We start from the raw sequence: 23,643 nt of genomic DNA on the forward strand, positions 1-23,643 counted from the left end.
GCCTAATGATTTGACTTACATGTATTGTGAAATGACTATCACAATACACTATGACTATCACTAATATCACTATTAGTTAACATCCATCATCTCATACAGATACCAAAAAAAAGAAATGAAGATGTTTTTTCTTTGTGATGAGCTCTCAGGATCTATTCACTTAACAAGTTTGAAATATACCATACAGTGGTATTAACTATGGTCATCATGTTGTACATTACATCCCTAGGACTTATTTCTCTTATAACTGGAAGTTTGTACCTTTGGACCACTTTCCTCCAGTTCCCCTTCCCCACCCCCCCACCTCTGGTAACCACAAATCTGGTCTCTTTTTCTCTGAGTTTGATGGCTTTTTGTTTTTTTTCAAATATAAGTGAGATCATACAGTATTTGTCTTTCTCAAGCCATTTCCTTCTGATGGGCTATTGACAAGGCAGAGTACAAATGGGTCCTCTGAGACACAGAAACTGTATCTCTGCAAATTGATCCAACAGTGGCTCCCAAGGTGTAAAATTAATGAAAACATAAACAATTATGAAAAGGCAATAAAAGTGAACTATGTCTAGGCCAGGCTTAAACTAGACTTAATTTTCAGTGAAGGGTCTCCAGTTTTTGTATACTTCTGAGAGACAGGACAGATTCATAGACCTAAAGGAAAATCAGGAGGGGGGGTCCCCCCATTCTGTTCCCTTCCCACACGTAAATCACCCCTAAAAAAAATCGAGGGCTGTACACATGCCTCTTACAGGCAGAGACAAACCTCCGGCTGGAGAACTAAAAGTTGTTTTGATCGGTGTTCCTGGCTTCGTATTCTTGGCCACATCAAATGCAAATCAGTTGATGTTCTTTTTCTCTGGTAACTGTGTCACCTTTGCTGAGACCCTTCTCTTCACTTTCAGCTTTCTACACAACTGCCCAGGTGCAAATTTGTGGCAAGGGGTGGTCTAGAGACCTAGGTCACCCACTGGGATGCCAACGGTATCCACAAGATGCCAAATTAAGCCTTTGTTGAAGTGTCTAGTTCTCAATGGTAGCACCTTAGCCCAGACCTTGTTTGCAAGTAACAGATGGGAACTTCAAGGCACAGGGGTTCTGCTAACCTGAAGCCCCATCCTGGGAGGTCTTCAGGGCCCAGCTAAAGGCATCCTGGTCCAGAGCCTTCCCAGCCGGCCCCAACCCAGAAAGAATCCCTCAGCCTTTAAACCTGGAAACACTCCCTGGGCTGCTCATTTAGGTTTGACCACATGCAGCCTCTAACTACCCATTATCTTTTTCCCAGGTGAAGGCGTTCCCTCTCCAACTGGATTTGTGCTATTGTAAGGGTTATCAGTGAAAGAAATGCTGGTTATGCTTTGTCATTTCCTCTCATTTCTTTAGTTCCCCAGGTCTCTATTGGGCACTTACCGTGTCCCACTCTGGGCACGGTTCCAGAAACATAAAACAGGAACAGTCCCTGCTGTCGCAGCATTTATGTTCTATCGGGGAATACAGGCATTTTATCAAGAATTGCAGTGAGAGTCTCAAAAGGGAACAGGCGGGTGTGATGGGTGAGAGTGACAGGGAGGTCTAACTCAGTGCAGGGGTCAGGAAAGACCCCCTGGAGAGGGCAATATGGCCCCCGAGGAAGGTCTCAAGCCAGCCAGGCGAGAGGAGGATGGACTTCAGGTAGTGGGAGCAGAGACCCGGAGAGAAGGCTCTAAGGATTGGGGGTTTTATTCGAGGAGTGTTAGGGAGTCACTGAAAGACTCTAAGCCAGACACAGCTAGAATCAGATCTGCTTTGTTCCAAGGTCACCCTGGTGGCAGGAGGAGAAAAGAGAGGAGAGCAGAAAGGCTGAAGGCTGGAGTTGCTGCTGGAGGTGATACAGGTCACGGTGGTGGCCATGAGGTGAGGGAACAGCAGAGATCCCAGCAATATTTCAGAGGCAGAATCAACCAGATGTGTTCAGGGAGTGGATGCTGGGGGGAGGAGAGAACTCTGTCTGGCTGGTGGTAATGGTACCTGGAATCAGAAACCTGGGGTGAGGTGCAGGCTTGGAGGGAAAGTGGCTGCACATGTCCCATCAGGAGCATTTAATGAGACATTGGAGGGAAGATGCCCAGTGGGCAGGTGAATGTCTGGGTCTGGAGATCAGACATGAGGGTCAGGCTGGAGGTTCGAAAGCCAGCAGCACATGAAATCACATGAGTGAATGAGGTCATCCAGGGAGAGTGTAGACAGAGGACCCCGAAGCCCCAGAAGAGGGCCCTGATGGCCAAGAGGACCGGCATGGTCAGCTGCAGAGCCAATCCAGTGAGCTTGCACATAGTAGGAGCTCCACAATCGTGTAACTGATTTTTGCAGGATATGATCACCCGTCTGTTGCCTGCCCGCAGGTTCACCTGAGTTTGGGGTTTTATAAAAAGCTAGATAGGTGGGATGAGGTCATCATCTAGAGTTTCCCTCAACATTTTTAACTCTCAATTGCCACAAAAGCAATGGAGGCAGTAGTTCATGTACGTTTTAGTCTTCTCAAAACCACAGTACATGCTTTTAACACCGATGAATCAATGTACTGGACAGGAGCCCACAGGTCCATAGAAATGGTCCATCTGTACATCTTTACCCATCAAAAAGATCCTAAGTCTTTGGAAAAAAACTGAGCCCCACACCCAAATGTCTATATTGTTCTAATTATCAAACTCAAAACTGGTTTTACTAGAATCTTAAAGCCAGTTGAAATAGGATGTTTATGTTGAACTCTACAAAGAGTAATAGGATCACATAAGTTTTCCCAAGTTTTGTAAACTCATCAGAGGGCATCCTCAGGCTCACAGACTCTGATTTTTCCCTCCAAGACAAAGGCATTTTAGTTATAAATGTCATTTTATGTCTTATTTGAGAAGGAGTTCTAAAGATTTTAAGCCAACTTTTAAAAACATGTTCAAGGGGAGTTTATAATTTTATAGACAACACTCAGATAAGTACAGATAGAACTGACTTTCTCTGCGACTGAAATTAACTCTTCTCTTAAGCTCCCTTTTTGTTTCCTCCTAGAAAAAAGAAACCTTAAATTTGGGAATTAAAAGGTGACAATCACTTCCAACTTTTTTTTTTTTTTCCATTTTTTTTTTTTTTTTTTTTTTTTTTTGGCCACACCTTGTGGCTTGTGGGATCTTAGTTCCCTGACCAGGGATCGAACCTGCGCCCTCGGCAGTGAAAGCACAGTGTCCTAACCACTGGACCACCAGGGAATTCCCTCACTTCCAACTTTAAATGGGGTTAACTCAGATCTAAACTGTCATTCGAGATGTCCCCCTCCGCCATCCTAGGAGCACTCTGAATTGGGGTGGGTTATACATCTTTTTGGCACCAGGGATGGAGGGGTGTGGCTTAAGTACATCCTGTCTCGTTGCTACTCCCCCCAAGGTCTTCGAGGGTATCCCATGGTGTCCCTGTGTCGGATGCAGGTGCCAAGGCTCCTGGGTAGAAGTTTCTGGGCATCTCTCCCCACTGGGCCTGCCAGTGGATCCACCCTCTCGGTGGAGCGATGTGGGAACACACACACACACTCCCGCGTACACGCTCTGGAACACACGCACTTGCACACACACGAGGGGAGCTTGCACAAGGGCAAAACGCACCCACCTACACACAAACAGGCACAGTGCACTCACATGCACACACATACACACACCCGCTCACTCTGGGGCCCGCCCCACGCTGCTACCAGACACTCCCCTGTCGGTGCTGGCAGCCAGCCTCACAGAAGCTGGGCCGACCCTATCCTGCTCCATGACGTCTGAAATCCTCCGGGGCCACGGAAAAGGCACTGAGTCCTGACGATTTCTGATTCCACTTCAAACTCTTTAGGGCCTTTTGTCTTGGCCTCTTCCCACGGCTAAGTCAGGCCCAAGGCAGGGGGTCCTGAGCCATTTCCTGGAAACCCGGGCAGTGTGCAAACCCTAGTCACATCCCCAACACCTCCACCTGGTCCCCCCTCTTCCCAGCTGGTCTCACTTTCCTGAATGGCACAGGAAGATTTCAATTCTCTTAGCTGTGGCTTCTGGAACTCCCAAGTCCTTTTTATTTTCTCTCCACAAAGTTTTGCTCTTGTCAATGAAAGCCCTGCTGTCCAGGCCACTGGTACAACTTTGGACTCAAAGTGTAACTTATAGTGTGTCAAAGCTGAGAGCTGGCGCCTCTCCACCCACCCCACGAAGCCGTGAAAAGCATTCACACCATGAGTGGGAAGACACAGGGCAGCCAGGAATAACCTGGGGTCATCAGGAAGAAGACTGCATTCGTGAACTTTCCAAAAGACTTTCCCTCTGCATGCTCATGGGTCCCTCCAGGGAAATCCCCACTGCAGGAATCGGCTCTAAAGTGATGCTTCCTCGACCAACAGAGAGCACGGTGAAAACTGAAAGGCTGGTGGCCAGCGTGGGACAAGCACCGACAGGGGAGTGTCTGGCAGCAGCGTGGGGTGGGCCCCAGAGTGAGTGGGTGTGTGTATGCGTGTGTGCTTTGGACGTCAGCGTCAGGACCAGTTTATTGCTTAGCACATTTGATAACATCTCTATGGAGGTCTAGACCCAGAGAAAATTCCCACCGTCTGCTTGCCCATCCCCTTAAAATTAGTATTTTTGATGAGAAAAAGTAGATTGAAATGAACATCAAGAGCAGCTTTGAAGTTTGTTGAATTGAAGGAATTGAAGTTTGGGGGACCTTTTAAGGCAATATGCCATTCAGGAGAATATGGCCAATCACCCTGAACTGCTGTAGTGATAATGAGAAACTCATTCACATTCATTTACTGAAATTTGATGAGAATTTATCATCAGTGGTGCTGGGTCATTGGCCCTACTGCAGCCCTCCACTGGATGGTCAACTTTATGAGGTCAAGGTCATCACTGAATCCCCATCACCAAGCACAGAATATATATGGCACTTTGAAGGTATTCAATAAATTCTTACTGAAAAAAATGAATACGTTAGTCTTCATTTGGTTTTGGTCTAGTTGGCAGATCAATGGACCCATGTGTTAACCCCAGCAGTCTGGCTAGAGAGAAGGTTAACACACATCAGGGCAAACTGGTGCCAGGGTCAGACAGATTGTTTTAGGATGCTGTTGACAACCAGGCTAGAACACTTAGGGGGTTTGTTGCCTCTCACAAGTGCAAAGTCCATGGACAGATAAGGTGTCTGCTCCCAGTCATCTCTTCCTATCTCTCTGCTTTCACAGCCCCAATATGGCCACCAGCAGCCAGCAGGGCTATATGTGCCCTGGTTCACAATCATGAGGAGAGCTTTCTTCTGCCCATCACTTTATGCAATGGTTTGAAATTCATCCTGAACGAAGAACCACTGAAGGGACATCATACGCCTTCTGGAACCAATGACCATGGCCAAGAAAATGAAATGTATCAACAAGCTTAAGCCCAGTGGAACCCCAAAGTTCATGGGCTATAGTGGAGGGGGTGCACCCAATAAAACTCTGAGTACCTTTAGGAAGAAGGAATATAAGCAACAAGTATTCATTGCAAGTTCATGATTATCCTCCTGTCTTAATCCTTCTTTGTTTCTCTGATCAGTCCGCTGTCCCACTCTCCACCGAAAATTTCAAATCTTCCCCCACCCACCTCCTACTTCAATAAGAAAATAGGCACTTTCAGACAGAAATTCGCTCAACTCTGCCCCATATCACAAATCTACCTGGACCAACGCCCACGGTCTATAAGGACAGAGCCTCCTTCTGCCACCTTGATTTCCTAGCTTTACCCGTCTCTCCAGAACCATAAGCTACTGATTACATCTTCTCCTACATTACATGGAGCCCTTCCCACTCAACCAGAGCCTTTTGCATCAGTATTTGAATGTGGGCAGGTGTCCCACGTCTTTAAAAACTCACTCAATCCCATGTCCCTTGCTAACTATTGCCTTCTCTCCTCATCTTCATAGTCAGGTTCTTGAAAAACTTTCCTAAATTCACTCACCCCATTTCCTCACCCCAAACCCACTTCTCAAACCACTTCACTGACTCCTTTACCCATCAGCTCTCACTAAGTTGATAATGACCACCATGTCTGAAATCCAGTGTATACTTTTCGGTTTGGGGCAATTTTCTCTCACCGGTTCTTGGCACTGTTAACCACCTGCCTTTCTTGAACACTCCTGTCCCGTGGCTTGTGTCACCCTCCACTCTTCTGTCTTTCTTCCTATCTCTGTAGCCACCCTCTCTCTCTCTCAACATGCTGGGCAATCTCATCCTTCTCCACCTTCAAATGTTAAATTTTCACAATAGTCTCACCCTCAGTTTTTCTCATCACAAACCCTTCCCTTGGCAATTTCATCCGCCCCCAGGCTTCAATTCCATCCACATGCCACTGACAGCCCAAGTATATACCCAATCCAGACCTCTTCTGTGGATTTGAGACTTGGTTATCCCAAGGACCTATTCAATATCCTTGCATATCTCAAAGTCACAATAAAATTAACATTCCCAAAACCAAACATGTAATTTTCCTGCACTCAAGATTCGCAGTGGCACCACCATCCAGCCCATTGCCTGAGCCAGAAATCTGGGCATCATTCTTGGCTCTTCCTTCTAACTCACCCCCATGAATAATTCATTACAGAGGTCTATCCATTTGGCCTCCTAAATACATCTTCAGTCCATTTTAGTCTCCCATCTCCACTGGTTCTCTTCTGCTTCTGATAACTATAATTTCTTCTTTGTACTATTGAAGTAGCTTCCTCACTCTTCTCCCCACACACACTTTGCCCTCCTCCAAGTCATTTTTCCCTCTGTAGCCAGAGCAATATTTTATTTAGTTCCCCTCACCCCTACCCCAAACACACTAGTCTTTCCGTTTCTTGGACATCTCAGGGACCCTCCTCCAACAGAGCCTCCTTCTGCCAGAAATGCTTCCTTGATATAGTCCACTTACCCCTACCTCACTCATTCCATTGCTCATCCTTAAAGTCTTAACCCAAATGCCACATCCTCAGGGACACTTTCACTAATTCCCACGTGAACCCAAGTGTGATTTCCATGTTATGTTTTATAGAAGAATCCACCTTTTCTTCATTGCATTTATTACAGTTATAATTTTACATTCATTTAGATGTTTATTCCATTCTTAGAAGACTATAAATCCGATGAACCCAGGGACCATGTCATCTTTTGATGCCCAGAATTCGTCAAAATGCCAGACACACAGTAGGTCCTCAATAAATATTATATGATGAATGAATAAATGAATTATTATCACCTGGGCCCTTTTATTCCTTTAGCCATTAACAAATACTTACTGGGCATATTATCAAACACCATTGCCAAACACTATAGCAGGGGACAGAGATAAAGTAGTGGCCAAGACAGAACTCCTGCCCACAGGAACCCCCATCCCCAGACTTGAAAATGTAGGAACAAATATTGACAATTGCAATTTGGTGAGGAAGATTCTGGTAGGGTGAGCACTGGCCACTGAGAAAGCACATGACCTGCCCATAACCCAGTTGCAGTTTAACGAAACCCTCTCTTCTCTATTTTCCCTTAAACCCCTTCCTCCTCACATGCACACACACACCTTCTACTAAAGCAGAATTGTTTTGTTCTTTTGGTTTTGCTTCTCTTTGTTTTGTTTGAACCTAGGATCCCACAAATTTCAGTGAGTTCCTGAGCCCTTGAACCTTTGCAAACTGTTGTATGTTTGTATATTTTAAGAAGAGAGGATCCATGAACTTCATAAGATTCCCAAAAGGGTCCTTGACCAAAAAAAGTTAAGAACCACTGCCTGGAAAATGCAGAATAATGGGGGACAATGAAGAGACGAGTGACTCTTCAAATATCAGGCACCAAAGGGTATTTCGAAATGTTCAAAGAATAGTAAGGCATAAAGTAAACCCTGACATCAACAGGAAGATGAAACATGATGTCTCCAGATCTTTCTCTGAATGGTTTTTATTCCTTTTGAAAAAAATCAACAAGCAACCAAACACTTGATGTAAGGGAGGAAAATGTTATTGATCAATGCTGCTAATTCTACAAGAAAGGTCAGCTTTTATGCTTGACCAAGGGAAGGAATGGCACTAAGAGAATTGCCAGTGATGTCCTCAAACAGAGCCCTAGGTCAAGGCTTTCACCTGTGAAATTTCTTGTAGATCGTTTCTCTACTCTGGTCATTATTTTCCCAGCTATGACAGATGAGGAATAAGAGAAGCTAAGTAGCCTATCCAGGCCACACTGTGGCTCTGGGCAGCCCAGATTTAAACCTGGGCCAGTCTGCTTCCAGCTCCCACTGTTCAGCTCCACTGTATCATTGATAAGCCTATGGATTCTATGATAAAAGGAAATGAGCACCTCCAGAGATTTCAAATTGCTTTAGCAGAAGAAAATCATCATACAGCTTCCTGTCCTGATATATTTTCCCTCTGCAGGGTCAAAATGAGAAATAAGAATGTGTGTGCATCTAAGTTTGCTTATTTTACAAAAGGAAACACAGGGTAAAGCAGAAACAAATGAAAATGGCCACATACAGGAGGTGGGCAGAAACAGGATAGAAGAAGAGGTGGGAATGAGACCTTTCTGAATATATCTTTTTATGCTGACTTAATTTTTGAACTATTTAAGTGGTTTAAAATTTCTTTTAAAAAAAAAAAAAAGGACCACAAAAGCAAATCCTAAAAAGAAATACTTAGAAACAAATGAACCTAACTAGATATAAAACAGATAACAAGGCTGCATAGAAAAAAGGATGAATCCAATAACTTTGGAACTCAGTACTTAGATTGCACTACCTCAGTGGGAATCGTCTAAGATTAAAAAGAATTTCAATTTTTAATTTTACCTCATAGGTTTGCGGATGATGGTTTCAAAAGTACACAGAGCACCTGTACTATTAACAAAAGGTTGCTTATTCAGATCATACGAGATAGTTTGCTACTATCTCTTTCCTTCGGTAGAAACTCACAGGACTTACAGAGTAAAAGGAGGAAGTGTTAAGAGAGTCTTTGATTGGTGAGTGTTCTATTATAGAATTTTTGGAAGCAGGGAAGTGTTCTAATTGGCTTTCAAGTGCATTTGGCAGTCGGTGGCTCACTATTTACTGGTACATACTGGGGCTTTCTTGTAAAGTCACAGGGGCTTTCCTGTTTCAACTAGAAGCATATCTGGTCCTCTGCTGTGAGGTCTGAGTCTTGTACAAACAATTCTTCAGTAGACTTATAGGTGTGATGATTCTAAAGCTGCTTTGTGTGCTCGTAGGATAGAGCCAATGATAAGTGTATAGATTTTTGGGAACCCGGAACTGTTGGAGAAGAGAGAAACGAATATAGAATGGGAGAGGTTGAAGAAGAATCCTGCAGTTTATGATTTGATTTGAGGCTATCTCATGATTTCTTTCAAAAAGAATCAAGGTTTTTAGTGTCTCCAAGCAACGTTCTGAATCTGGTAGCCACTGCTCCAGATTGAGTAGAGAATAAGTACATTTGTATGGTAGACAAGGTAAGAATGGACAGGCTTAGGAGAGCTGGTGGGGAACAAATGGTAGATATAATGGGAAAGACAAATGGTGAGCAGGTATTATTTGGCAGTCAAGTTACAACACCCAGTGGCAACATCCCTTGGGCCATGATGATTCATCTACTCTCCATTTTATTTTGTAAATATAAGTATAAGGCACTTACAGGAGTTACAAAGGTCACAATGAATACATGATCCCTGTTTTCAAAAATAGATATAATAGTGTGGCAGTTGAGGACATAGGCTCTAGAGACAGACTCCCTAAATTAGAACCCTAGTTCCACTCTTACTCTTAGTCTGCTAGGGCTGTCATAGCAAAATGCCGCAGACTGGATGGCTTAACCAACAGAAATTATTTTCTCACCATTCTGGAGGCTAGAAGTCCAATAGCAAGGCACCATCAGCACTGGTTTCCAGTAGGGCCTCTCTTCTTGGCTTGTAGAGAGCCACCTTCTGGCTTTGTCCTCATGTGGCACGTGGAAAGAGAGAAAGCTCTCTAGTACCTCTTCCTCTACAAGGACAATGGTCCTACTGGATTAGGTGACTTTGTTTAACCTTAATTCCCTCCCTAAAGTTCCTACTTCCACATACAGTCACATGAGGGGGTTAGGGTTCAATATAGGAATTGTGGAGGCACACAATTCAGTCCATAAAACTGTGTGACCCAGAACATTTACTTAACCTCTCTTTGTCTTAGTTTGCTTATATGTTAAGTAGATATCGTAGCATCACCCACCTATGAGGGCTGTTGTAAGGTGTTGTTAGTTGGTTGACACACATAAAGCATTTGGTGCCAGGCATACAATAAACACTTAATAAATAATGTGTATTACTTAATTCAATACTTGATTTATGAATTTATCAGTTACTTTGGTGAGAGTACAATTGGGAGTACACACGTAGAATGCCTTTTTCTAAACATTAAAAAAAATACACTTTTCAATATTTTTTGTGTGTAGCTAAAGGTGAACCTCACTGGCCACCCAAAATTTCAGTAACAGAAGAAGTACAACTGTTTATTGAAGGTATTCTTAACCTGAGCATAAGACAGGGCTTGTTGTTGTTTAAATGATCAGCAGTTGGCTGAGCCTAATGAATTAAAATTACCATTACATTATGGCAGAGATTACTCTATACTGCTTCTTTTTGACACTGGGCTTGGAAAATCACCAAGATCGTTCTCCCTCACAAAGACTTATAAACATTAGTGCAGAACACTTTATTACTGCACTAATTCAGTGCAGTTTTTATTGAGAATGAGAACAAAGAGTAAAGGAAAACATTACGTCATGTAGCCTGGTATTTGAAATAAAAAGACAAAACGCCTGCAGTCAATTCTTTGTTTCTGAATATTGGCAATATAGGTTAATTTTACAGAATTCCAAAGTGGTGAGGGTGGTTTATTCCATCTTATTTTATTGGAATCACATTCTCCAGGCAATTTTGATGCATTTTCTATCTACTGAGTGCATACTTCCAGCTTTATCCAGAGGGCTCTCTCTTGAGGATGGCTTTCATCATATTGGTATTCTGCACAAAACATCTCCAGTCATCATTTGTCGCCGCGAATCTAAAAATAAGGCTTTGCCTGTTAAATCTCCATCTTGCAGGGTCTGACCTGTGTTTGCTCAGTGCCTGTTAGATCCCTCAACTGGGCCTCAGTCTGGCTTCCTGGCTTCCTGGTCTTTTTGTTCACCACCAATGACAAGCAGTCCCTCCTTCACCACTCCTTATTCTAACGTACTCTTACTCAAGGAATGAAACACCACCAAAAAGATGGGCTATTTCTATTCACTTTCAAGTGAGTTAAACTCTTGGAAGATTAACCAGAGAAGCTCTCAGTGGAGAAATTATGAAGTGCAATAATTCTTTTTAAGACACACACACACACACACACACACACACACACACATACACACACACATGCGCGCGTGCCTTTGGGCTTTGGGGAAATAACTTAGACCAGACAACGCTGCTATGGAAATCAAGCAGGCTCCTCAAACACAAAGTCAAAGGCATGACTGACCCACGAACACACCAACAGGCCATTCCTCCTCTAACCCCACTGGCCTCAATGCTGTCTTGCAATGTCAGTGTCCACCTGTTTCTTTCGAGATTGTGAGGCCAGATTCCCCAGGGATGTGACATGAGTGGTCTCCACACCTCAGTTTCCTCATTTGTAGAACAGGGATAGAATCATAGCACATGCTTATGGGGTTGTTGTAAGGATTAAATGAAATAGACAAGGTAAAGGGCTTAGGGAATCCCCAGCTCACAGTAACTACTTGGGAATATTCCATGAAGATGACAGTGACGTGATTATGAGGAATGAGAAGAAACGGGGACTATCATTTATAGCACAGGTCTCACATGTCACGTCCTCCTCCCCGATTTTGTCTTGCCCACCTCTAAGCTGACTCTCAGTTGTGGAATTTCCTGTGGTTATTTGCACAGAAAGCAGTCAAGGAGGCTAAGTAGACAGCATCCTACTCTACAGAGACCCAGTTTCTGACTCACCATCAAGGAAATAAAAATGCATGAGAAACTAGTTGAAGGGTGAGAAACACAATCATGTATTTCTGTTTAACCCCACTAGCTGGGTCACGGAGCCAAGGAGACCATGGATGGAGTTTACGCCCCAGATGCACTGAGCCTCCCTCCTTCCCCTGCCCCCACCATACATTCCGAAGACCCCAGGCACCCAGTTGGATGTCAGTTATCGTGAACCCTTGGTCATTAGGGCACGCAGGCAAGGGTCCTCATTTCTGGAAGTCCCAGTCAGAATTCCTGATTCTGAGCTTCTACAGGAATGAGAAGACGGACTGTAAGCTCCCTGAGGCTGGGAACTCATTACCTAGCACATGGATTCCATTTAATAAACATGACCCGAATAAATGAGTGGTTAACAGTTCTTATCACAGGGTAACTTTAAGAAAAGACATTATAGCTATTTTGAGCCAACAGATGTTTGGAAACATTTAAATGATGGTACAAAGCAGAATTATATAGATTAGATTATGTCACAATTCTTTTTTATTGTTTCCAATTCTTTACATAAAAATATAAGTTTGTATAAACAACAAGGACCTACTGCATAGCACAGGGAACTATATTCAATATCTTGTAATAAACCATAATGGAAAAGAATCTGAAAAAGAATATATATATATATATATATATATATGTATAACTGAACCACTTTGCTGTATACCTGAAACATTGTAAATAACTATACTTCAATAAAAAAAAGAAGAAAAAACAGTTCTGAAAACACAGAACAAGAGGAGCCTTTGCACAAAAGATAAGCAGGCTAATACTGCAACAACAAATGGAATTAGCAAGCTTTTAAAGTATAGCACTTGGTAAGTACAAAATAATGCATGTCACGTATTACATTCCAGGGTATAAGAAAACACTTCCAATTTGACTGTTCGATTTAAGAGCTAGAACATTACTGCTATATCTCCTTCTGTATTCCTTCTCCACCCTAACGTAACTACTTATTTTTATCATTCTCTTAATTTCTTTAAAAAAATAATTTTGAATGTGCCCCTGAATGATATATTACTTATGCTTACTTTTAGCTTTGTACAAATGGTATCATTTTGTATATTCTATACAACTTGCTTTTTCACTCAATATTATGTTTTCTAATTTATTCATTTATACACTGATGTTTATTACCTATTTCCCATGGATTCATCCTGTTGTTCTTTTACTAATTTCTTAAGTTGGATATTCTGCACAGACTTTCTTCTTTTCTAATATAAGCATTTAGGTCTATACATGTTTCTTACTCTCCATGTATCCCACAATCTTGACATTCTACATTTCAGTATCATTCATTTCTAAGTATTATTGAACTCCCATTAGAGTTTCTTCATTGAAGTCGTTTCAAAGTATGATTATATGTTATGAAACACATAGTAGTTTCTTTTCATTCATCGTTTCTTTTTATTCATGGTTTGCATCGATTCATACACAGAATTAGGGGATACTCTTCTTCAGTTTTGTCCTCTGTGAGATTCCCCATCCTTTTCAGCTCCCAGACCCCCTCTTCTCTGTCTATGAAGACAGGATTTCTCTCCACGTGTTGGCCACCCATACTGCTGCCCGGTTTCACGGGCTCAGAGTTCATTCTCAGAGTAAGGCAGTGAGAAGAGAGGAAAACGCAGCCACAAACTCTTTGTTCCACAGAGACCTCTTTTCCCAGTCCTCTGGCCAGAAAGATTTTCTCACAGCTCTGGACTACGCAGCACTGAGAGCTGGGTGCAGAGATACAAAATTAATGAGAGCTCCCCACCCCCATTCTCCAGCCCAGAGGGGACCTTGTCCTGGTCCTTTGGCCAGAAAGACAGGGTTTCTCTCTGAGATTTTGTTGCAGCACCACAGCCCAGTTCTGCATAGGGACCACTCGCAGGTTAAAGCCAGATGATAAAAGAGAGAAAAAAAAAAAAACAAGAAATTTACCCCCAAACAAGTCATTCTTCAAGTTTTGGTACCCCTCCCCAATCTTCCCACTAGTGGTAACTTTTCAGAGTCTGCAGGTTGTTGCATTTTGTGTTTTGTCTAGAAGTCTTCATTGTAAACAACGGGAGACAAAGGCTGCACTGACTCCATCTTCACCAAGCCCGGAAGTCCCATCCCTTACTTGTTATTGAACTTATTTTTGATTAAAATTTGGGAGTTTGTAACTTTCCAGTGTCTAGCTTGTATTTTAGCTGAGGGTCATTCCTAGGTAATCTGACATGACGCAGAAACAGAAATCTCCCACTTTCTTTTCTAAGAACCACAAGCCATCTTTTAATTTAATAATACATGTCAGACATTTCCAGTCAACATTTCTCTATAGTTCCTTAGGTCCATTCTCTTCACTTAACAACAGGTATTTTGGGGGGAACCTCCAATGTTGAAGCACTATGTAAATGCTAGGAATATGGAAATAAAGAAGATAAACGAACTTTGAGGCATCCACAGTCCAACAAGGAAACCAGACACTTAGCATGAGCTGCAAAGGTTGTGAGAAGGCTGTGATGGGGTGTCACTGAAATGTCCTGATAGCCGTGGGCTCCTAGTTCCAACTCAAGTGGGGTCGGTCACAGAGGGCTTTAGAAAGGAGATAATAAATCAGCTCTTGAAAGATGAACAGGAGTCCACCGGGGGAAGGGCATTCAAGATAAAGCAAATAGCACACATACAGTCATAAAAATATAAATGCAAATGGCAAGACAGCCAGCATGCTCAGAGTAAAGGCTGTGATCTGAACTTGGAGATCAGATTTTTCAGGTTTTATTCATCTCTACAAAAGGAGCTTCTCTTTTTCCAGAGATTACTTCACTCACTTCAAAAACCTACCTCAGTGGCTTCCTTGGTGATGCAGTGGTTAAGAATCCACCTGCCAGTGCAGGGGACACGGGTTCGAGCCCTGGTCCGGGAAAATCCCACATACCATGGAGCAGCTAAGCCCCTGCGCCACAGCTACTGAGCCTGCACTCTAGAGCCCGCGAGCCACAGCTTCTGAAGCTCATGTGCCTAAGAGCTCGTGCTTCACAGTAAGAGAAGCCACTGCAATGAGAAGCACACGCACCGCAACAAAGAGTAACCCCCGCTCGCCGCAACAAGAGAAGACATGCGCACGGCAACAAAGACCCAGTGCAGCCAAAAATTAATTAATTAATTAATTTAAAAATAAAAAACCTACCTCAGGACACCGTAATGATCTTTCTGATATGAAAAACAAACACAACTTGCATACACACTGATTGAATCTTTTTTTTTTCTGATGACCAGGCGGTCTCCTTTTACTTTATATTTCTGTACATACATAGACAGGTAGTATCTAAACTTTTATGTGTGTGGTAAATATACGTGTGTCATTCCTGTTTTCCATTATTAGTGTTGTGGATATTTTCATGTTTTTCATTTTTCATCTTTTTTATTAAGCAAAGAAAATTCTGCATCCTCAGCTCACACTCATTTCAAAGCCTGAAACACAATCTGTGAAAAATTGGTCTCAGAGTCACGGTCACACTTCAGTGAGTTAAGTGACATCGAAAATCACAAGGGCTCCACTGTCACACACTGATGTAATTTTGGTGGCTGCACCTTAGTTGGTTTTATTTTGTTACTTTTTCAACATCAGTAAAAATCACAATTTTTCTAAGAATGGACTGGGACCAATGTCAACATGTAAGACAGGAATCTTTCTGAAGAAAATGGAAATTATCAGCTTACACTAGAAATACTTTTCGATATTGTTAGACAAATATATTAATATTCTTTTCATCTCTTTTCAAATGAATCAGGACACCAAAGGTGAATAAAAATTGGGAAAGCATCCGCAAACATTTGTTTAAATCTCTCTTATTCATTTTTGATTACATAAATTAATCCTATTAAAGTGGTACTATGAAAAGGTATTTTACTATCCCTGTGGAATTCAATAAGCACATTCATTTGCTAGGGCTGCCATAACAAAGTACCACAGACTTGGGCGGCTTAAACAGGAATTTATTGTCTCCTAATTCTGGAGGCTGGAAGTTCAAGATCAAGGTGTTGGCAGGGTTGGTTGCTCTCTCCCCGGCTTACAGATGGAGATGACCATCTTCTCCCTATGTCCTCACACGGTATTTCCTCTACACATGTCTGTGTAACTTATCTCCTCTTCTTATAACAACACCAGTCATATTGAATTAGGACCCCCTCCCAATGACCTCATTTTAACTTAATTACCTCTTTAAAGACCCTCTCTCAAACAACTCACAGTCTGAGGTACTGGGGGTTAGAACAACATAGGAATTTGGGCTGGGGGAGAGTACAAAGTTTAACCACTGTTTGTTTTTGACAAACAGCCCAAGGGAACAAGTTATTTGCATTGGGCAAACTCTGTCCCAAGTCACAAAGAGACAAGCCTTGTAAATGGGATTTTCTAGGGAACTGCTAGAAACTTCAACTGATGACAATTCTGAGCATGAGGCTTTGAAAGAGCTCCAATCCTGTTCTGACCCCTCCAGCAGTTGCTAGACTGCTCTTTTGCACCATGATTGCAGGCTGTTGATTTTTAAGGCTAACGTAAAGCTGAGCAGGGGGAAAATTTAAATTTCCCAAAGCTCAGGGTTCTTACTGCAATTCAGCCATTTTTCTTGAGCAAACACTCCTGGAGTTTATTTACAGAGTTCTAAAAGAGTTTGCTTTGTCCGTTTCTGCCAGCGTTCTCATTGCTTTCATGGAGGAGAGGGTTTTCAGAGGTCCTTTCTCCAGCAGTCCCGATGACAACCTCTTGGCTTCATCCTGTGTTGTTTCTTCATACCTGTGTCCCAAGTTTCTAATTCTCTCTTCAGTCAATTCCAATTGGATGTTAAACCTCCATATAGATTTTAATTTTAATAATTGTATTTTTAATTTCTAGTTCCATTTGGCCATTTACATAGCCAGAAATCAAAATCTAGGTGAATTTTATTTTATATGCCTGTCTCTGTTTTCTAGTCATGTCACAATAAACATATGCTTCCTCAATGGGAAGAAAAATTTGAAAGTCATTTTATCACCTTTTCTTTTTGACTTCCTGTTTGTGCCTCACTCTGAGCCCACAGAACCCTGTCATCACCTGTCTTCCCCCATCACTTCCAAACACAGATAAAGAGTTGGTAACTCAGAAGAGAAACGTTGAGAAATAAAAGCAAGATGCTGTTGTTCTTTGCTTTGCAATGCCCAGTAATCCTGCTCTACTTGTTTCAGAGGCATGGGGGTGGGCAGACCAAATAATTGGGTAATCAGGGAAACATTGAAGAAGGGTAGCATTCAGTTTTGAGGTTCAGAGGAAGAGCAGAATGTGAATGAGGGCTGTATGGGCTCAGACTCTGCCAGCTGCAGTGAGTCAGTCACTTCAGTCCCTGGGCCCCAACATTCTTCTTCTAGCCACGAGGAACAGGTGCACTGCTGTGGGAATATTTTGTAGATCTGAAAAACCTACTGTGTAAAACCTTCTGTGTAAAACCTACATGTGCCTTCTTCTCCTTACCACACCTGCATTCAGCATAAAGCAATTGCCTAATATATATTATAGGCTGTCCTAAGGAATAATATATTGACTGACTGGCTGGCTGCTTCCCTGGATGAATGAATACAGGGCTGCAGTAGGACTATGGTGAGTCCTACGTGGTTTTACCTTTGCGAGCCCTTTATTCCATTTAAAAATTTTCTAATTATATTTTTATATAATTATATAATATAATAAGTATATAATCTACCTTATGTAATACGTAATATACTTTACGATGGGCCCCTAAAAGCACTGTGGGCCCTTGGTACTGGACCTACTGAGCTAATGGAAAATCAGCCCTGAAGGAATGGCTGAATGAACGCTTCCATTTCCTGAGAAGTTTCATAAGAGAATTCTTCGACCTCAGGAAAAAAATGCACCAATGGCTTCCCCGTATTTTACACCAAGCCTGTTGCCTAGTTTCCTTTTCTAAGGAGGTGGGTGGGATTTCCCTTGTTCTGCCTTTTCACATTTAAAAGGAAGCTATCCCCCGCTCCTGGGCTGCCAGTAGCTCATATGGCATTTTTGTGCAAATTAGAAAAAGTCTTCTTGTCTATAAGCAGGAAGGGCAGGTGAGACGGGGGGCGACTTTAAAGTATTATATTATCACACGATCTGAACAACCATCTCCACTGGTCCTGGGGAAAGTACACATTCAGATCAGCATCCCTTCCAACCTCATTTGGGTGACCACAGTAGCTGCCTCTGTGTCACGGCAATGGGAGGGTACCACAAATCCGTGGCCTCCAGCTGAAAGGCAGCATAAGTTTAGTTTAAAATGTCAAATTTCATTCTAAGTCTGTGGCCAAAACCAAGACTCAAATCCCAGCAGGGCTCAGGCAAAACCTCTAAAAGCAGTGTGAGACAAAAGTCATGACCTCAGATGATCCTGGAGTAAAAAGTGGACAAGGCACAACCACATGAGTGTGCACCTGTGTGCATGTGCACACATGCTTTCCTGTGTGTGTGCCTGACCTTGCAGGCAAGTGCCTGCAAGCACCTGGTGTGAGCCAGAACTTTCACGTTGCTCCCTGGGATTCCATGCGGAAGCCTGGTATCTCCACCACATGCCCTCCTGCATGGTAGCACATGTCTACCACAAGAAAGACACCTCCTTGTAGTTGTGACACTGTTACCAAGTCCAAACTTGTACTGCTCACCTCACGGCAGGCCAATAAATCAAGAGACGAGTCGTTGAGGCAAGAAATAGCAACTTTATTCGAAAGCCAGCAGACCGAGAAGATGGTGGACTCGCGTCCCAAAGAACCATCTTACCTGAGTTAGAATTCAGGCTTCTTTTATACTAAAAGAGGAGGGGGTGTGGCTGGTTGTTGCAGACTTCTTGGTGTCAGAATCCTTTGTTCTTGCAGCTGTCCATGTAGGTCAGGTCATAATGCCCCTGTAAACCTCCAACAAGACAAATGTTATCCTCTGTTCTGCAACTTTTTACCTCTATATGAATGGGAAAGTGTTATACCTTTAAAGGTCAGAGTTTTGAGAATGGGCTATCCTGTATATTTCAGGCTATAGGCAACATTCTTAACTTGTAGCAAAAGCATTGAATACAAGGTTAAAGTAAAAGAAGCAGATTTAATATGGAGTCAGATTCTGTTCTTCCCTATTATAGCAGCCTATGTGGGTCACAGTCTCAACATCACATGCAGCAGTCCTGCCTGTCTCCCTGAGTCCCCTGGGCGATACAAAGCCCACAGACACACACACTAAAGCCTCTGTTCTCCTCTCTGCAGGGATGACATGCCAAGCTCGAAGCTCCTACATCACTAGTGAGATCCTCTGGGGGTACCGGTTCACCCCTGTTCTGACGCTGGAGGACGGGTTCTACGAAGTCGACTACAACAGCTTCCACGAGACCTACGAGACCAGCACCCCATCTCTCAGTGCCAAAGAGCTGGCCGAGTTAGCCAGCAGGGCTGAGCTGCCCCTGAGCTGGTCCGTCTCCAGCAAACTCAACCAACACGCAGAACTGGAGACTGAGGAGGAAGAAAAGAACCCTGAGGAGCAGACGGAGAGGAATGGTGATGTGGCGAATCTAGAGAACGAATCCAAAGTTTAGTCCCCTGGCTGGGCCACCCCTTCTCCTCTCCGCCCACAACCTTCCCTTGTCTCTCATTCTCTTTCTTTTCTGTCTCTCTTACTTTGTTCTTTCCTTATATTGAAGTTTGGCATTACCAGAAAACAAATCTTCAAGGTGTAAAATATCTACCTGCCCTCTCAGTTATTCAGATCGACAAGGCAGATTCAGATTGGGTTAAGGTGTCATGTGCCCTCATTTGTGACCCAAGCCTGGTCTCCTCCCTGAATACGACACATCCAAGTCCTAGAGATTTCTGCTACTTAGCTGCATGTGTTGTACAATACCAGATCACTCAAAAGAGTGCATCAAAGAGTCTACCTGGGATATGATGAGGAAGGTCTCTGGTGCCTATTCATTCATGCAGTGAGACATAGAGTTGAGCCCTCAGTTTTATACATCTCAATAAATTTCATCTACAGGGCGAGGTGCTTGCCCTCTGCGGGCATTGCATTTATAGGACCCAGGTGAGGTAATGACAAAATACTGTACATATATATGCCTTATGTAATTATTTTCTTTTGCAGTTAGTAATAAAACCCAGCATGTACAAAAGTACTGTAGAACAAAACTTCTAAATAATGTACATAGATGTAAAATTAATGTAGGTTTAGATATATAACTTTAGAAATAAGATTAAAAGAAAAAAAAAGGATTCCCAAAGTACAGTAGGCATTTCTGTTCTGATGTCCTGTTTTCTGGATTTCTTTGGTCCCATTGACCGCTGGCCCTTTAGTGCATGGCCTTTGCTCTGTGTCCCAGACTGGCAGCCGTTTGGGTACCTCACTGTTCCCTTTAATTGAATCTAATAAGCCATAGGTCTGGGAGAAGTTTGGAGGTTCAGTAGATGGCAAAACACACCACCAGTATGCTGATATACTGTGAAATGTTTACAAAACTGAGGTCTCTTTTTTAAGTAACAAGACCTCACTGACTAGCCTGGGGCAGAATTTCAGGAGGAGGACATGCTCTGGCATGTCACCAATGATGTGTGCTTTTTGGTTTTGTTTTGTTTTTGTTTTCTGCCATAGCTCGTAGCTTATAGGATCTTAGTTCCCTGACCAGGGATCAAACCTAAGGCCCCAGCAGTGAGAGTGCCAACTCCTAACCACTGGACCACCAGGGAATTCCCACCAATGATGGGAATTATGTGTTTATGCTTTTCAAGTTAGCTCTCACCCTCTGTAGTACCACAGTTTGAGAAACTTTTTTTCTACAAAACCATTGACTCTCCAACTATTTTCACTCTATAATCACAGTTAAAAAATGAGACATGTTAAATTAGTAAAAGGTGGTTTGGGTCTAAAGTCATGAAATTCATAATGGCATGTAATGGGCGAAGTATATTGTAGTCACTGATCTCACACACCTTGACTCCATCTGGCACTCTTCCTATACCTGGGGGGCTTATCCATCAGCATTCCTTGCATTGGTATTTATTATTATTATTATTATTAGTTTATTATTATGAAATTTCCAGAGTTCAATATTTAAAGATTAGATCAACAATCTTGGTGACTGTCTAAGAAATATTTCTAGAGTATGCCACAGGTTAGAAATCAAATCCAAAGTGTCTCCCAATCAAAGAAAACAAAAAACTACAGCCTTAATTCATTTTAATCTGCAAAGATAAAAAGAAGGAAAGAAGAAAGAAAGGAAGGAAGGAAGGAAGGAGAGGAGAGGAGGAGGGAAGGAAGGACTAGTATTTTGTACTGAAAATCTAATTTTCAAAATGAAAAAATTTTCAAATGAAAAAATAAGAAAAGGAAGAGAATCTTAGACAAAACCTCAAGGGCAGGTGGAGATTTTGCACTGAAACAGATCTTTCACATTAAGTTGGCATTTATAAACTGTTTGTTCCCTAACATAATCATCCATCATAAATATTCATTGACTGGATCCAAGTTCATTTTCAACTTCTACAGCTGTGCTTAGTTTGAGGCTTTGCACCATGGAGGTCAAAGAGCTCAAACTAGCTGTCCCTCCCTGCTGCCCTTGCCTTCCCTGACCAGATATCACAGGCCTTCACACTGTAGTTTGGGGACCTTGTCTACGAAAAAGCATGTCCCAGAGATAAGGAAAGTAACTCCTCAATTTGACATGGGGGGTGGGTCTCTCTTCTCCCACTTCTGACACCTTGTATCAAGACAACTGCTTCTTGGTACTAACGGTATGGAAAACAAAACTGTTGGCCATAACTCTTTCCTTTTGCCAACATTTCACTTTTCACATTGAATATTTGTTGAATCATTTATTCATTCCACATACTCCAAAGAGGAGGTTGTAGTTGAGGAGGAGGAGGGAGCCCCATACACTTCTTGCCAGGCTGTGGGGAGGTACTGTGGCCTTACCTCAGTGTAGCCTTAGGAAGGGCCCTCTTGCCTTGGGGGCGCTATCCCTGCAGCATCACCAGAGTTGCAGGGCCAGGCATGGTAGCACAAAGCAAGATCAGCTGGGGTTGCAAAAAGTCTGCTAATTTAGCTCCTAAAGACTCAATGGGCTTTTCTAAGTCCATTAGTAAGGCTTCAAGGACAACACACACCCTGTTGTCTGGTTGGAAGAGCAGTTGGGGGCCCTTGAGCACAACTGAATGAAGAGCCTTGACAACCCTTTGGTCAGACACACACGTCAGTTCTGTATCTGTGACAGGGCACCCAGGTATGAGGTCTTTCCCTATTTCTCACTGTCTTTGGTGTCAATGTGGTTGGAGATGGAACATGAACCAAATCTCATTTTTGTAATGTGAGCCTCTGAATCTTTAAATGAGGATGCTCCAGAAGAACCTTTTATTAGAATGTCCTTATCAAACATGTCTATTTTTCTACAATTATTGATAACACAGTTTAACAGTGTATTTTGTGTCAACTGTTAAAATTTGGAACTGAAAAAAGCTCATTAAGACTGAATTTTCTAAGTAGCAAGTATTGAATGGTGTTTTTCATTAACAGTTCAGCAAAGATGACCCTACAATTTCTATCCATTCTCTTCCACCATATCCAGGCTCCAATCACGCAGTCACTTTGTTAGCAAATCCAGAGCTATGGAAATAAATAAGCCTATTTTAATGCACCAATACTCATAATGAATGAGGATCACACTCAACTTGATATTTTGGTCTGTTTGATGATGTATTTGAGTCCCTTTCCCATAAAAGCATGGCAGTATCCATTAGCCAGATAAGAACTTTGGGCTAAAGGGTTACAGTTTGCCACAATTGACTCCAGTTTGGAGGAAAGGGCAGACTCAGCTGGGAGCATGACCTCCCCAAGGGCTGACAAGACCCTCAGATTGTCATTTCCACCCACCTCAACATGCTTTCCGACTGGAAGAGCACCTATTTATTTATGTCAGCTTTATGTAACTGATAAAATTGTTTATGTCCTTGGATGTCCCATGCGCAAACTATACTCTTTTGGGTTAACACCTTTGCAATCACTGTAATGTCAGGTCATTACTTTTCCATCCCTTCGAAATATGGCCTTTTAGCCTGGTTGGTCCAATACATAGACACTCTATGTCCAGCAGAGGGAAACCTCTCTTTCCCCACTCCCTTCCTCCATCTGTCCCTCTCTTTTTCTCTTTCCCTAGTTCTCCAGTTCCAGTTCCATTGATTTAGTTTAATATCTTATGTTCCCTAACAGAAATCCAGCTACTGTTTCTAAAAAGGTCAATCTATTTCTTAAGCACAATTTTCTCTTGCTGGTTTAACCAAACTAGGGCTCTGAAATGTCTGTTTTTCATTATACTCTAATTTAAAAATTATTTATGACTTCATTTAAAAGCCTAAGTTTCCCCAAGCAACATTCTTATGTTTTCCCTTCCTACATTTTCTTACATTTCAGGTTTCTTACTTTTTCCCCTTTGCTTTTTTATTTAGATTGAAGCCAGTATCTTTGGGATGTTCAGAAACTGTTTATAAATATGGGAGCTGGTGGACAGAGAAAGAGACTCTAAAAATTCCATTAGAAAACTATTTTAACTCAGCAAAATAATGTGAAATCATTT

General features: G+C 42.4%; 1 protein-coding gene across 1 annotated transcript in view; it reads left to right on the forward strand.

Annotated features, from left to right (window-relative positions):
- Positions 1 to 20,522, forward strand: part of KCNJ6 (potassium inwardly rectifying channel subfamily J member 6) — a 283,179-nt gene extending 262,657 nt beyond the window's left edge. Inside the window, exon 4 of the mRNA XM_027128021.1 lies at positions 19,295 to 20,522. Within this exon, the coding sequence (XP_026983822.1) occupies positions 19,295 to 19,620 (326 nt within the window). The 3' untranslated portion in view covers positions 19,621 to 20,522. The remainder of the gene's footprint in view (positions 1 to 19,294) is intronic.
- Positions 20,523 to 23,643: the final 3,121 nt, after the last annotated feature.

This window comes from Aethalodelphis obliquidens, unplaced genomic scaffold (genome assembly GCF_003676395.1).
Source record: "Aethalodelphis obliquidens isolate GAN/ISIS:26980383/991018 unplaced genomic scaffold, ASM367639v1 scaffold1, whole genome shotgun sequence".
In the NCBI taxonomy this organism is placed as follows: domain Eukaryota; kingdom Metazoa; phylum Chordata; class Mammalia; order Artiodactyla; family Delphinidae; genus Aethalodelphis; species Aethalodelphis obliquidens.